The sequence below is a fragment of the Oncorhynchus clarkii genome, chromosome 17 (genome assembly GCF_045791955.1).
Source record: "Oncorhynchus clarkii lewisi isolate Uvic-CL-2024 chromosome 17, UVic_Ocla_1.0, whole genome shotgun sequence".
In the NCBI taxonomy this organism is placed as follows: Eukaryota; Metazoa; Chordata; class Actinopteri; order Salmoniformes; family Salmonidae; genus Oncorhynchus; species Oncorhynchus clarkii.
Window position 1 is genome coordinate 69616027 of NC_092163.1, and position 16269 is coordinate 69632295.

The 16269-nt window shown below is 44.5% G+C and overlaps 1 protein-coding gene across 2 annotated transcripts in view; it reads right to left on the reverse strand.

Annotated features, from left to right (window-relative positions):
• The window catches only part of LOC139371337 (semaphorin-3F-like), a 107189-nt gene that overhangs the window by 15467 nt on the left and 75453 nt on the right, over positions 1-16269 (reverse strand). The window contains exons 6-10 of one of the 2 annotated variants that reach the window (XM_071111675.1): positions 15747-15833; positions 13583-13676; positions 12242-12361; positions 9286-9425; positions 6298-6412 (exon numbers count right to left, since the gene is read on the reverse strand). In XM_071111675.1, the coding sequence (XP_070967776.1) occupies positions 6298-6412; positions 9286-9425; positions 12242-12361; positions 13583-13676; positions 15747-15833 (556 nt within the window). The remainder of the gene's footprint in view (positions 1-6297; positions 6413-9285; positions 9426-12241; positions 12362-13582; positions 13677-15746; positions 15834-16269) is intronic. The other variant, XM_071111676.1, reaches the window with a different exon arrangement.

The window sequence follows — 16269 nt, forward strand, 5'->3', positions numbered from 1 at the left end:
GAGAGAAGTAAGAAAAATAGACATGGACATTGAGTAAGAGTTGAGTACTGCTGAACATAAGTGTGTGGTTTGGGTAGTCATGCTGTATCAAAACAACTGGTCGTTCACAGCCCTCAGCCTAAGGCTGAAATGAGCCTCCACTAGGCTACAGGCCTAATATATAACAAACACAATCAAGTAATGATTGATGGCAGCAGTAAAAATAAATGACCTGCAATAAAACAAAATCACATCAGTTATTGTGATTGCATTGGACCGCTAATGAAATATGTCCCACTAATAACTCGTTTTCATGATCATTTCAAGGAGACTCCTCAGAGTCAGACTTCCTCAACACAGTGCATTTCACTGATGTTTTCCTTAGATGGTGAGCTATCAGTCATCAGAGATGTGAGTGACAGGCAGGGATGATCCCTCTAACCCTGCAGGGTGCTCCCCTGGCTGATCCAGAGACAGACCTTAAAGCCCTGCGCCTCATTACCAGTCCTCCCTAGACACCTACACACACCTCTACTCTCAGCACTTCCACTGTTGTCTTATTAAGGCAACCTGATCCCATATCTGCTTATCATACAGGAGTGATGTTGATGTCCACAGCTGGGTGGGACAGCGATATCTTAACCACTGCAGTACCTTCCTCAGAATTCCCATCTGTGTTGCTTTACAGGTGCAGAACGTGTACAGACCCATTGGTACAGACGGACATTCTGTACCTTGCAGAATAATTAATCAAACAACATTGTAACAGTCATCAATCAACTCATTGCTGATTTCCTTTTTGCCCTAAACCAAAACTATACCAGAGAGCAGAGCTGAAGAGATGGCATTTCGCTACACCCGCAATAACATCAGCTAAATATGTGTATATAAACCAATGAAATTTGATTTGATTTCAGTGAAAACACAATGGAAGAGTTACTGTGTGTGAGGAATCTGTGCTTGGCTATGGTGGTGCATGTGGAATCTGTCAGCAGATCCATATACACTCTTGTTTTCTATTAGCCGGGTCATGGCGTCACATTGATGCTTTCACTCTCTACCAGCTAGGCTCTCAATAAGGGCTGTGGTGGTCACGACATTTTGTCAGACGGTAAAAATCAAACAAATGACTGCCCGTCTCATGGTAATTGACCGTTAACCATCAGAAGAACGTTTAGCTTCTCCAGGCCTCCAGCATACAAGCCGCTGATACACGTCTTGGGAACATCAACATTTAAAAAAAGTCTAATATATCAATTTAATATACACAACATCACAATAAATCCATAATCTAGATCATTTAGCGGACAATATATGTTTATACATTTCATGCCATTATTTTATATTATATAATTTTATAGAAAGAAGAATATATACTGAACAAAAATATAAAAGCAATATGTAAAGTGTTGGTCCCATGTTTCATGAGCTGAAATGAAAGATCCCAGAAATCTTTCATAAAAAGCTTATTTCTCTAAAATGTTCTATGTGCAATAATGTGCACTAATTTGTTTATATCCCTATTAGTGAGCATTTCTCCTTTGCCAAGATAATCCATCCATCTGACAGGTGTGGCATATCAAGAAGCTGCTTAAACAGCATGATCATTACACAGGTGCACCTTGTGCTGGGTACAATTAAAAGGACACTCAAAATGTGCAGTTTTGTCACACAACACAATGCCACAGATGTCTGAAGTTTTGAGCGAGCGTGAAATTGGCATGGTGACTGCAGGACTGTCCACCAGAGCTGTTGCCAGAGAATTTAATGTTCATTTCTCTACCATAAGCCACCTTCAACGTTGTTTTAGAGTATTTGTCAGTACGTCCAACCGGCCTCACAACCGCAGACCACGTGTAACCACACCAGCCCAGGACCTCCGCATCTGGCTTCTTCACCTTACGGGATCGTCTGAGACCAGCCACCCGGACAGCTGATGAATCTGTGGGTTTGCACAACCGAAGAATTTCTGCACAAACTGTCAGAAACCGTCTCAGGGAAGCTCATGTGCGAGCTCGTCGTTCTCACCGGGGTCGTAACCGACTTCAGTGGGCAAATACTCACCTTCAATGGCCACTGGCACGCTGAAGAATTGTGCTCTCCACGGATGAATCCTGGTTTCAACTGTACCAGGGAGATGGCAGACAGTCTGTATGGCGTTGTGTGGGCGAGCAGTTTACTGATGTCGACGTTGTGAACAGGGTGCCCCATGGTGGCAGTGGGGTTACGGTATACGCTATGAACATATGCTACGGACAACAAACACAATTGCATTTTATCGATGGCAATTTGAATGGACAGAGATACCATGATGAGATCCAGAGGCCCATTGTTGTGCCATTCATCTGCCACCATCACCTCATGTTTCAGCATGATAATGCATAGCCCCATGTCACAAGGATCTGTACGCAATTACTGGAAGCTGAAAATGTCACAGTTTTCCATGGCATTCATATTCACCAGACATGTCACCCATTGAGCATGTTTGGGATGCTCTGGATTCACGTGTATGATAGCACGTTCCAGTTTCCACCAATATCTAGCAACTTCACACAGCCATTGAAGATGAGTAGGATAACATTCCACAGTCCAAAATCAACAGCCTGATCAACTCTATGCAAAGGTGATGTGTAACGCTGCATGGTGCAAATGGTGGACACACCAGATACTGACTGGTTTTCTGATACACACCCCTACCTTTTTTTTGAAAGATATCTGTGACCAACAGATGCATATTTGTATTCCAAGTCATGTGAAATCCATATATATATACACAGTGCATTCAGAAAGAATTCAAAGCCCTTAACTTTTTCCACATTTTCTTACGTTACAGCCTTATGCTAAGATGGATTAAATATTTCCCCTCATCAATCTACACACAATACCCCATAATGACAAAGCGAAAAACAGATTTTTAGACATTTTTGCAAATGTATTACAAATAAAACAAAAAAATACATTATTTACATACTAAGTATTCAGACCATTTGCTATGACACTAAGTTGAGCTCAGCTGCATCCTGTTTCCACTGATGATCTTTGAGATGTTTCTTCAACTTGATTGGAGTCCACCTGTGGTATATTCAATTGATTGGGCATGATTTGGAAAGGCACACACCTGTCTATATAAGGTCCCACAGTTGAAAGTGTATGTCAGAACAAAAACCACACATTACAGCCCCTGGACTTTGCCAAAAGGCACCTAAAAACTCTCATGAGAAACAAGATTCTCTGGTCTGATGAAACCAAGCTTGAACTCTTTGGCCTGAATGGTAAGTGTCACATCTGGAGGAAACCTGGCACCATCCCTACGGTGAAGCATGGTGGTTTTTCAGCAGCAGGGACTCAGAGACTAGTCAAGATTGAGGGAAAGATGAACGGAGCAAACAGAGAGATCCTTGATGAAAACATGCTCCAGAGTGCTCAGGACCTCAGACTGGAGCAAAGTTTCACCTTTCAACAAGACAACAACCGTAAGCACACGGCCAAGACAATGCAGGATTGGCTTTGGTACAAGTCTCTGAATGTCCTGGAGTCGCCCAGCCAGAGCCCGGACTTGAACCCAATCGAACATCTCTGGAAAGACCTGAAAATAGCTGTGCAGTGACGTGTGTCATCTAACCTGACAGAGCTTGAGAGGATCTGCAGCGAAGAATAGGATAAACTCCCCAAATACAGGTGTGCCAAGCTTGTAGCGTCATACTCAAGAAGACTCAAGGCTGTAATCGCTGCCAAAGGTGCTTCAACAAGGTACTGAGTAAAGGGTGTGAATACTTATGTAAATGTGATATTTCAGATATGCACTACCATTCAAGTGTGGGGTCACTTAGAAATGTCCTTGTTTTTTGTCCATTAAAATAACATAAAATAATCAGAAATACAGTGTAGACATTGTTAATGTTGTAAAGGACCATTGTAGCTGGAAACGGCAGATTTTTCATGGAATATCTACATAGGCGTACAGAGGCAACCATCACTGGGACCACGCAACCTTCATACCGCTCAGGAAGGAGACACATTCTGTCTCCTAGAGATGAAGGCACTTTGGTGCGAAAGGTGCAAATCAATCCCAGAACAACAGCAAAGGACCTTGTGAAGATGCTGGAGGAAACAGGTACAAAGGTATCTATGTCCATAGTAAAACGAGTCCTATATCGACTTAACCTGAAAGGCCGCTCAGCAAGGAAGAAAACACTGCTCCAAAACCGCCATAAAAAAGCCAGACTACGGTTTGCAACTGCACATGGGGACAAAGATCGTACTTTTTGGAGAAATGTCCTCTGGTCTGATGAAACAAAAATAGACTGTTTGGCCATAATGACCATCGTGATGTTTGGAGGAAAAAGGGGGAAGCTTGCAAGCCGAAGACCACCATCCCATTCGTGAAGCACTGGGGTGGGAGCATCATGTTGTGGGGGTGCTTTGCAGCAGTAGGGACTGGTGCACTTCACAAAATAGATGGCATCATAAGGTGAGAAAATTATGTGGATATATTGAAGGAACATCTCAAGACATCAGTCAGGAAGTTAAAGGTTGGTCACAAATGGGTCTTCCAAATGGACAATGACCCCATGCATACTTCCAAAGTTGTGGCAAAATGGCTTAAGGACAACAAAGTCAAGGTATTGGAGTGGCCATCGCAAAGCCCTGACTTCAATCCTATAGAAGATTTGTGGGCAGAACTGAAAAAGCGTGTGCGAGCAAGGAGGCCTACAAACCTGACTCAGTTACACCGGCTCTGTCAGGAGGAATGGGACAACATTCACCTAACTTATTGTGGAATACTACCCGAAACGTTTGACCCAAGTTAAACAATTTAAAGACAATGCTACCAAATACTAATTGAGAATATGTAAACTTCTGACCCACTGGGAATGTGATGAAAGAAATAAAAGCTAAAATAAACCATTATCTCTACTATTATTCTGACATTTCACATTCATAAAATAAAGTGGGGATCCTAACTGACCTAAGACAGGGAATCTTTAGTAGGATTAATTGTCAGGAATTGTGAAATACTGAGTTTAGATGTATTTGGCTAAGTTGTATGTAAACTTCCAACTTCAACTGTATACATGTATATACATATATTTTGAGATTCATTTATTTAAATTGACTGATTTCCTTATATGAACTGTAACTAAGTAAAATCTTTGAAATTGTTGTATGTTGCATTTATATTTTTGTTCAATGTAATTTAACTTATTTGAATAAAATAGAAAGGATATTTTTTCCCATTCCTGAGCGAGTGCGCATGTGAGGTGGCTATGTTGAGTGTAAAAGTGATCATTTAAAACAGATCTTATACTCTAGATTTAGAGTAATTTGACAACTTTAGTTGAGAATAATACAAACCTTGGAATGTCTTATAAATCAAAACATATGGGCTGCATGATGCCACTATATTGATGATTTGAAAAAGTCTAATAAAATACACTTTCGCTCTGTTTCTTGCCTCAGGCTGCACATGCTGTTCTCTCATTAAGTGATAACATTCTCATCCATCAGACTATTTTCAATTCAATCTCGCCTTTACTAATATTTGAAATTTGTTTTGATTTAAAATGGCCATCATCAGATAGGTAGGAACAGGGGTCGGGGTAAAACGATGTCATCCATATCAAATAGTACATCACTGGGTCCAAGCTTCCTGCCATCCAGGACCTATTTTTATACATTTCTTCTTAACTATATTTCTTGAACTGCATTGTTGGTTAAGGGCTTGTCAGTAAGCATTTCACGGTAAGGTACTGTTGTATTCAGCGCTTTCCTTTGGTTCCCTTTTCATTTCTGCCAGGTAGGCTTCTCTGGTTTTACAGCGGAGCAATGTGCTTAGCATCTGAGAAATAAATATAGTAGCAGTAGAAAGCCTCTAGCTCCATACCGCCCAAACTCTGTATGCCATGGGCTCTCCAACCCTGTTCCTGCAGCTACCCAGTGCTTAGTTTGCGAAACCAAGTGAAATCTGTTCATGAACATTGATAGTAACATGTTTTCACAACCAAACATATTTAATTAAACTGTTGACAGTGTTGTTTAAAAAAAAATGCTTTTCTGCAGTGCGTAATGTGCATTAGTGCAGTTTGGAACGGTTCAGAAGAACTCAGATGTTACAGAGATACTACAGAAAGATGACAGAGAGTGGGTTCTGAACTGATGGTTGGTCCTTTTACACACTGTCTCTTTTAGGTGGAGTGGAGCAGACTATGTTCAGTGTCTAACAGTTGAGGGTAGGACAACGCTTGAGGAGCATTGTAAAGTTATTGTAAGAACATAACAACTAGGCTGCACCACTGTTGGGAAATGATGCCTACTTACGGAGTTCATCGAAGTGGGTCTCTATGCCGTCCACCCCAGGCACAGAGCAGATGAGTCTGGCCTTCAGGAAAGTGCTCCACTTGTTGACCAGACAGCAGTGTCCACCATCATCATTCTGCAGGGGGGAGACAAACACAACAAGTGGACCGGTCCACAGATTCAAACCAACAGCTGTTTGATACAGACAACTAGCAGCCAATACTAGCTTACAGAGAAGTTGAGAGTGAAAACATCAGATCTGTGGGTCAGTCTGTCCACCCCATCTGTTGTGGACAGACGCCTGCCCCTACAGAGAGGTGGGGAGGGAGGTGATGCCCAGGGAAAATTACTCACAGCCCAGTAATCCTTGCAAAACATTACGAAACGTGTTCATCATGAAATGTCCAAGTTAAAAATCATAGAATCCTATTTTTGCAACAATTTATATTGGAGTAATATGCTACTGAACATCATGCAAAGGTTAGAATATTCCATTGTTTTGTAGCTCCTACAAAAAAATGTTATGTACTCTGAAATTGTATCAACATGAACACTCTTTCTACCATGTAATTGTGTGTATACTGTATCTACGACAGTAGTGTTATTTCCAGTGAGCGTCATCAGAGAATTTGTCCTTAATGGCCATGTACTCAGCATCCGGCACAGCCAGAAGAGGACTGGCCACCCCTCACAACCTGGTTCCTCGCTAGGTTTCTTCTTAGGTTCCTGCCTTTCTAGGGAGGTTTTCCTAGCCACTGTGCTTCTACATCTGCAGTGCTTGCTGTTTGGGGTTTAAGGCTGGGTTTCTGTATAAGCACTTTGTGACATCTGCTGATGTAAAAAGGGCTATATAAATACAGTACCTTGCGAAAGTATTCGGCCCCCTTGAACTTTGCGACCTTTTGCCACATTTCAGGCTTCAAACATAAAGATATAAAACTGTATTTTTTTGTGAAGAATCAACAACAAGTGGGACACAATCATGAAGTGGAACGACATTTATTGGATATTTCAAACTTTTTTAACAAATCAAAAACTGAAAAATTGGGCGTGCAAAATTATTCAGCCCCTTTACTTTCAGTGCAGCAAACTCTCTCCAGAAGTTCAGTGAGGATCTCTGAATGATCCAATGTTGACCTAAATGACTAATGATGATAAATACAATCCACCTGTGTGTAATCAAGTCTCTGTATAAATGCACCTGCACTGTGATAGTCTCAGAGGTCCGTTAAAAGCGCAGAGAGCATCATGAAGAACAAGGAACACACCAGGCAGGTCCGAGATACTGTTGTGAAGAAGTTTAAAGCCGGATTTGGATACAAAAAGATTTCCAAAGCTTTAAACATCCCAAGGAGCACTGTGCAAGCGATAATATTGAAATTGAAGGAGTATCAGACCACTGCAAATCTACCAAGACCTGGCCGTCCCTCTAAACTTTCAGCTCATACAAGGAGAAGACTGATCAGAGATGCAGCCAAGAGGCCCATGATCACTCTGGATGAACTGCAGAGATCTACAGCTGAGGTGGGAGACTCTGTCCATAGGACAACAATCAGTCGTATATTGCACAAATCTGGCCTTTATGGAAGAGTGGCAAGAAGAAAGCCATTTCTTAAAGATATCCATAAAAAGTGTCGTTTAAAGTTTGCCACAAGCCACCTGGGAGACACACCAAACATGTGGAAGAAGGTGCTCTGGTCAGATTAAACCAAAATTGAACTTTTTGGCAACAATGCAAAACGTTATGTTTGGCGTAAAAGCAACACAGCTCATCACCCTGAACACACCATCCCCACTGTCAAACATGGTGGTGGCAGCATCATGGTTTGGGCCTGCTTTCTTCAGCAGGGACAGGGAAGATGGTTAAAATTTATGGGAAGATGGATGGAGTCAAATACAGGACCATTCTGGAAGAAAACCTGATGGAGTCTGCAAAAGACCTGAGACTGGGACGGAGATTTGTCTTCCAACAAGACAATGATCCAAAACATAAAGCAAAATCTACAGTGGAATGGTTCAAAAATAAACATATCCAGGTGTTAGAATGGCCAAGTCAAAGTCCAGACCTGAATCCAATCGAGAATCTGTGGAAAGAACTGAAAACTGCTGTTCACAAATGCTCTCCATCCAACCTCACTGAGCTCGATCTGTTTTGCAAGGAGGAATGGGAAAAAACGTCAGTCTCTCGATGTGCAAAACTGATAGAGACATACCCCAAGCGACTTACAGCTGTAATCGCAGCAAAAGGTGGCGCTACAAAGTATTAACTTAAGGGGGCTGAATAATTTTGCACGCCCAATTTTTCAGTTTTTGATTTGTTAAAAAAGTTTGAAATATCCAATAAATGTCGTTCCACTTCATGATCGTGTCCCACTTGTTGTTGATTCTTCACAAAAAAATACAGTTTTATATCTTTATGGTTGAAGCCTGAAATGTGGCAAAAGGTCGCAAAATTCAAGGGGGCCGAATACTTTCGCAAGGCACTGTACATTGATTTGATTTGAGGACAGTGACTTAGGATCCAGAGACAGACAGGACCAATGTCCCAACGGTCCCATAGGAGATGTGCAGCAAGAGGGGGAAGGTTTGCACACAGCACAGGGTTACCCTCTGACCCCCTCTAAGGGTAAACAATGTTCTGAGTCACTGCAGCCACTGGATACGTACATCATTAGATCAACATTACCCTGAGAGTGTTAAGTGTATGTGTGTTTATGTGTATATACTGGAGGCCAAAGGCAAACTCTCCCACTCCAACAGAATATCACAGGGGACAACAAGCATTCCCTTTAGTTTGGTTTTCTTAGACTCCTCATTGGCTGTTGAGGAAGTGGGGGGCAGTGATGATTTAAGGGGATTTTCCAAGGAGACCCCTCTACTCTGGGGATGTCTCAGTATCAGGAGTGGCAGGGTACTGGGTTTGCAGGCTCAGAGGTCACAATATGAGACAACCCCTCACAATTCCAGTAAGAAAACATTTGCAGATAATGTGGTAGTGTGGCCACTTACCAGACAGATCCTGCCTATCCTGGACTGGGCCATGGGACTCTGGCCCATCTCTGAAGCCTTCTCCCGGAAGAAGAAGTACAGCTTGTCATCATTCTTCTCAGCACTGTCTGGGATGAGGTGTGCCTTGATGAATATGGGATCTGAAAATAGAGAGAAAGAAAGAGAGAGCAAGAGTGAGAGATAGAGAGAGAGAGAAAGAAAGAAAGAGAGAAAGAAAGAAAGAAAGAGAGAGAGAGAGTTGAAGACGAGACAGATGCTAGTGAGAGTCAGTTGAGGCCTCAAGCTGAGCACATGTCACTACATTCCAAATCAGTTTTATTAATCTCACTGAATGAGCACAATATGGCATCAACCTCTCTTCCCCATGATAGCTCACTGATTAGGGCACTGCTGGACAAATCAAACTGATCCTGTCCTCCCTGCTGCAACAGACACAACCCATATGGGGGCAGACCATGTGGGGGGTGGGATGGGGGAGTACATAGAATAGGTTAGAGATGAGTTCATTAGTCACAGGGATGCAGCTGGAACTGCTGGGTACAGTGAAAATCTTATGCTGAGGGCTCCAACAGCACAGGTCAAAATAAAATAAAAATAAGAAAAGAGAAGTGAATGAGAAAAAATCTAGATAATAATAATAATAATATATACACATTTACAATTGTAGCAATGATAAATTACCATTGGGTGGTGGGGGCAGGGTAAGAATCTGTTGGTGATTGCCCATAAGGGGAGCAGCAGGGGAGGAAGTGAGAAGTGAATGAAAAAACAGTAATACAAATAATAATATATACATATTTACATTGTAATAGTGATAAATGTCCATTGGGGGGGTGGGGCAGGGTAGGAAGTCTGGGGGCAGGAGGGAGACAGGGGGAGCAGGTAGCTGCCTATTGGCTATTCAGCAGCCTGATGGTCTGGGGGTAGAAGCTATTGGCCAGTTTTCAAGTTATTGCCCTGATGCTCCTGTACGTCTGAGAAGCGGGGAGAACAGGGCATTGCTCAGGTGGCTGAGGTCCCTGATTATCTTCTTGGCCTTCCTGCGACACCTGGTCTTGTAGGTGTCCTGTAGGGCAGGCAGTGTACCTAATGGTGCGTTAGGCAGTGTACCACCCTCTGTAGCACCTTGCAGTCCGCGGCGGTGCAGTTGCAATACCAGGCTGTGATGCAGCCCGACAGTATGCTCTCAATGGTGCTCCTGTAGAACACTGTGAGGGCCCTCAAGGACAGGAAGAAATTCTTCAGCATCCTGAGTTTTAAGAGTCGCTGTTGTGCCTTCTTCACAACATTCTCTGTGTGGGTTGACCATTCCAGCTTCTCAGAGATGTGCACGTTGAGGAACTTGAAGTTTCTGACCGTCTCCTCATTGATGAGGATGGGCGCGTACCCAGCCTGGTTCCGCCTGAAGACCACAATCAGCTCCTGGCACCATGCCGTCAGAGTGCCTACGTCCTCCCTGTAGGTCGCCTGGTCATTGTTAGTAATCAGGCCAACTACTGTCATCAGAAAACTTGATGCAGTCGTGGGTTTATAGGAAGTACAGGAGGCGACTGAGGACACACACTTGTGGGGCCCCTGTGTAGATAATCAGTGTCGAGGAGGTAACGTTGCTTACCTTCACCACCTGGTGGCGGCCCATCAGGAAGTCCAGGGCCAAATTGCATAGGGAGGAATTCAGTCCCAGGGCCATGAGCTTTGTGGTGAGCTTAGAGGGCACTATGGTAATGAAGGCTGAGCTGAAGTCTATGAATAGCATCTTCAAATATGCATTCCTTTTGTCCAGGTGGGTGAGGAGAGTGTGCAGTGCAATGGCGATTGTGTTGTCTGTGGATCAATCAAGGCGGTAGGTGAATTGTTGAGTGCCAAGTGTGTCGGGAGGGAGGAGGTAATGTGGCCTTTGACTAGCCTCTCAAAGCACTTCATGATAACGGAGGTGAGTGCTACGGGACGGTAGACTCATATGGGGGGTAGACCATGTTGGGGGTGGGATATATGAACCCATATGGGGAAAGCAGGATGGATCAGGACGTCATAGTGTGGCCTTGGGACTGATGAACAGGACTCAGGTGGAGATGGGGAGTACCTCCTGCCGTGGACTCAGCCCTACTAATCAATGGTGACACTTTCCTCTCAAAAACACTGACCTCCAAAACACACTGACTTCCCAAACACACTGACTTCCCAAACACACTGACTTCCCAAACACACTGACTTCCCAAACACACTGACTTCCCAAACACACTGACTTCCCAAACACACCGACTTCCCAAACACACTGACTTCCCAAACACACTGGCTTCCCAAACACACTGACTTCCCAAACACACCGACTTCCCAAACACACTGACTTCCCAAACACACTGACTTCCCAAACACACTGATCTCCCAAACACACTGACTTCCCAAACACACTGACTTCCCAAACACACTGATCTCCCAAACACACTGATCTCCCAAACACACTGATCTCCCAAACACACTGACTTCCCAAACACACTGACTTCCCAAACACACTGACTTCCCAAACACACCCACCCAGCAGCACTTATGTGTACACAGGGCGTCTAGTAGCAGATCAATGTGCAGGGGTACAAGGTATTTGAGGTAGGGCAGCCAATATGCTCTTGCAAACTCTATTATAATTAATTGTTATGCCATACATCCCAGACATGAAATGCTACCAGACATGTAATGGCATGACAACGAACCATAGAAGTCTTGGCTACAGCACAAACGTGACAAAGCATTTCCTATTGTATTGATGGGATAGGCACTGTTGACTTTTTAATGGCTGAAACAGCTAGAGGCTTAGACCATATAAACAGTATGACATACAGAGGTGCTATGAGACAGAACAGGAATGTAGAGACTGAGGAATCAATTGATACCTGATGGAAATATAAAGACAAATGCCATAGAGAGATGATGTCTGTCAGGATGAGACGTGAGACGTTACCATTTAACCATTTGGAGTTGTATTGATCCGTCCTCATGGCAGTCTGTTTCCCTAGAGTACGGAAGATGGACGCATCTGTCCCCATGAAGTCAATGTAGACCCCAGCGTAGAGCTCCCCATCTGTCAATCAGAGAAAAAGAGATTAATGGAATGTTATAGAAAGTAAAAAACCTATCGGTTGACAGGAGGTAAACCATAGGTGATTCGTGACTGCCATCACGAATATGGCCCTGTTTTCTGTAGGACAATAACACATGGTACCCCTCCCCTCCACATAACCAACCAGCTGGTGGCCAGGGTCAGGCAGGACAGTGAGGAGGGAGATCCCAGGGCAGACACTGGGGACCTGGGGCAGGATGTGGGGATGTAGTCTTTGGCCCTGGTCTGGTCATGGTAAGCAGTGTGGGGTGGAGGCCTGGGAAATGCCCGCCACCAGTTGCTTGTGGCTGAGTGTGTGAGTGAGCAGGTGCTGCCCCAGTATGGGACCTGTTTAGAGTGTTGACAGATCTCCCGAAAGACAAGACAGTATTTTCCTTCTATAATCCCATCAGATCGAACCCCTTCACACTGGGGTGGGTTGGCAAGGTGACCAAACATGGCAGAAAAACTGGGGTCAAGAGAGGTACATAGAAAGCCCCCGTATAAGAGGATAATTCCTTGTTTTGCATCTGCGTTATTGTGGTATGACTGGCTGTGTTGTAGGTCAGTTATGCAGCAGCTGAGTCGCTACAGTAAGTGGATGCTAGTTAGTTCCGCCCCGGTCAGTTCTAGGTGTGGGATGACATGGGAAGTCACTGAGCGGGGTCATGGGAAGTGTCACACACCCTGGGTGGCTGGGAGGTTAGTGGAGCCATGCCAGAGAGGAAGAGGTCAACAGCTAAGTCTGACCAACTGTCTGCAAGCTGGTGTCAACACCAGGCCACCTATTGATATGAGAACTTACATACCGACACATGCTACTCCCTTTATCCACAAATTACAGTAAATATACTGTGCAGTACATAGATGAATACTTCTCAGTACAGCAATTCACTTTTCAGTATAATTTTATGATTATGAGAATAGTATAACAATTTAATTTTTTACATCATCACAGGGTAACTACAATTGAAGAGAAAACGGTTTTAAAAGAGGCAGAAGTTTTTGAATGAGCAAGATCTAGTGTGACTTGCCAGTGGTGCATTGATTCCACAGGGGTTGGACTGACCATAACGACTCTTTGTGGGGAAGAGGAATATAGCTTGACGGGGAAACAATACTTGTGATTCAATAACAGAGACACTCAATTCTTCCAATATTGGAACAAGTGACCTGAGAGAGAAGAGGTGAACAGGCACTTACTGATCAAAGCTGAGACGCTGTTGAGTTTAGGGTCGTAAGGACATTTGCCTTTCCCCGAATCCACTTTGCCTGGCTCTAAACGGAAGATATATTCCTGTAATAGATAGCAAATCAAATGTTATTTGTCACATGCTTGGTAAAACAACAGGTGTAGACTAATAGTGACTTGCTTACTTACGGGCCCTTCCCAACAATGCAGAGAGAATAATAGAAAAATAATTGAAAGATAATAACACATGGAATAAATAGACAATAAGTATTGATATCTTTATACTATATACACAGGTTACCAGTACCGAGTTGATGATAACTTGGCTATATGCACGGGGTACCAGTACCGAGTCAATGTACAAGGATACAAGGTAATTGAGATAGATAAGTACATATAGGTAGGGATAAAGTGAGGACAGAAACAATTAAATATGTAAACATCAATTATTCTCTTGTTTCCATTGAGAACGCAGTTGATTCAGGCCTTATTTATGTATTACAAGTGATTTGGTTTTTTACATAATGTAACCCTTTGCAGGGAAATACAGACACAATGAGGATATATAGGGAATGCAGGTTGTTTATTGGGATGAGTCTTGTCCTGGAGGCAGAGCTGAGTGATTTTTACTAGATGGGTGGGTTGCAAAGTCAGCATTTGCCCTAGAACAAGCATTTGCTTTTTGGTCATAATTAAGGTTAGGTTTAGGCATAATGTTAGCAGTGTGGTTAAGGTTATGGTTAGGTTTAAAATCAGATTGTATGACTTTGTGGCTATGCCAGCTAGTGACTACCCTGCAGAGCTGCCTCCAGTACATGAGTCATCCCAATAAAGGTTGGCACACAAATATGTGTCCTTGTTTCTAAGCACAGGGCTGTCAAATGCTGTGTTAGTGTGCTGAACCAGACATCTATGTAAAACACACTCACACACCTGTATTAGCTTTAAGCAAGGGAGTATGAAGTGTATAAGGTCAGTTATTGGCAAAATGGAGTGCTTGAGCAAAAATGAGGAGAGCGATCCAAAACGAATCCACCATGCTCCTAGTGTTAGAGATGTGGAGAGTGGCTCTGAAGTCCATGAGCCAGGACGGCATTGGCTTTGTGTCAACATTTGCTTTGTGTCAAGTAGCTTACTGTACCCCTGAGGACTGGTAATAATAATGCTTATTTTATTTTAGAATATGTGATTAGACCCCATTTCTTCCACATCATAATCAGCAGCGTCCATTTTGGATGTCAACAGGCTGTACATGATGACAGGGCCTGTCAGACACCAGATGGGCACCTGACCCAGGTCCCAGACCCCATCCCCTTGCTACAGTAGCCTCCCCAGGTCGCAGAACCCAGCCCCTCGCTACAGTAGCCTCCCCAGGTTCCAGACCCCAGCCCCTTGCTACAGTAGCCTCCCCAGGTCCCAGACCCCAGCCCCTTACTACAGTAGCCTCCCCAGGTCCCAGACCCCAGACCCTTGCTACAGAAGCCTCCCCAGGTCCCAGAACCCAGCCCATTGCTTCAGTAGCCTCCCCCAGGTCCCAGAACCCAGCCCCTTGCTACAGAAGCCTCCCCAGGTCCCAGAACCCAGCCCCTTGCTACAGTAGCCTCCCCAGGTCCCAGCCCCTTGCTACAGTAGCCTCCCCAGGTCCCAGACCCCAGCCCCTTACTACAGTAGCCTCCCCAGGTCCCAGAACCCAGCCCATTGCTTCAGTAGCCTCCCCCAGGTCCCAGAACCCAGCCCCTTGCTACAGAAGCCTCCCCAGGTCCCAGAACCCAGCCCATTGCTCCAGTAGCCTCCCCCAGGTCCCAGAACCCAGCCCCTTGCTTCAGTAGCCTCCCTCGGCCCAGGTCACAGCCCCTTGCTACAGTAGCCTCCCCAGGTTCCAGAACCCAGCCCATTGCTTCAGTAGCCTCCCTCGGCCCAGGTGACAGCTCCTTGCTACAGCAGCCTCCCCAGGTCCCAGACCCCAGGCCCTTGCTACAGTAGCCTCCCCAGAACCCAAACTGCAGTCCCTTGATACAGTAACCTCCCCTCAACCAGGGTCCCAGAGCCCAGCCGTTGCTAAAGTAGTCTCCTCTTGGCCTAAGTCCCAGCCAGTTGCTACAGTAGCCTCCCCTCAGCCCAGGTCCTAGACTCCAGCCCCTTGCTACAGTAGCCACCCCTCGGCCGTAGGCCCACCTTTGACTCCACAGGCCCTGCCGTAGTGCTGAAGTCTGCCGCCCGGCTGGTCCTCCCTCCGGACTGGGGTGCCTGCAGGTAGAGGGCCTAAAAAAGAGGACACGTGCCACGCGATTACCACGAGGGTTCCATCGACTGCACCCGAAAGGGACAACCCAAAACCAACTGAAACTCAGTGGAAAAATCAACCCAAGAGTTGACCAGAAGGAGAACAGAAAAAGCTCAAAGAAAGACCCATGACCGAAACACAACGATGACCACAACAGAAGAAATGAGAGTGGACTCTATGACATTTAAAAAAAAATTACATTTCAAAAATTTGGCAGACACCAGAGCAATTAGGGTTACGTGCCTTACTCAAGGGCACAGACAGATTTTTCACCTACTGACCAACTTTCTTAACAGCTAGACTACCTGCCACCCCATGAGAATCAATGAGAAGAGAATCCAAAAGTAACAAAAAATAACTATGTCAAGCGAAGCACGCTAGAGAGAGTTCAGTGACGTGAATAAATCAATATGG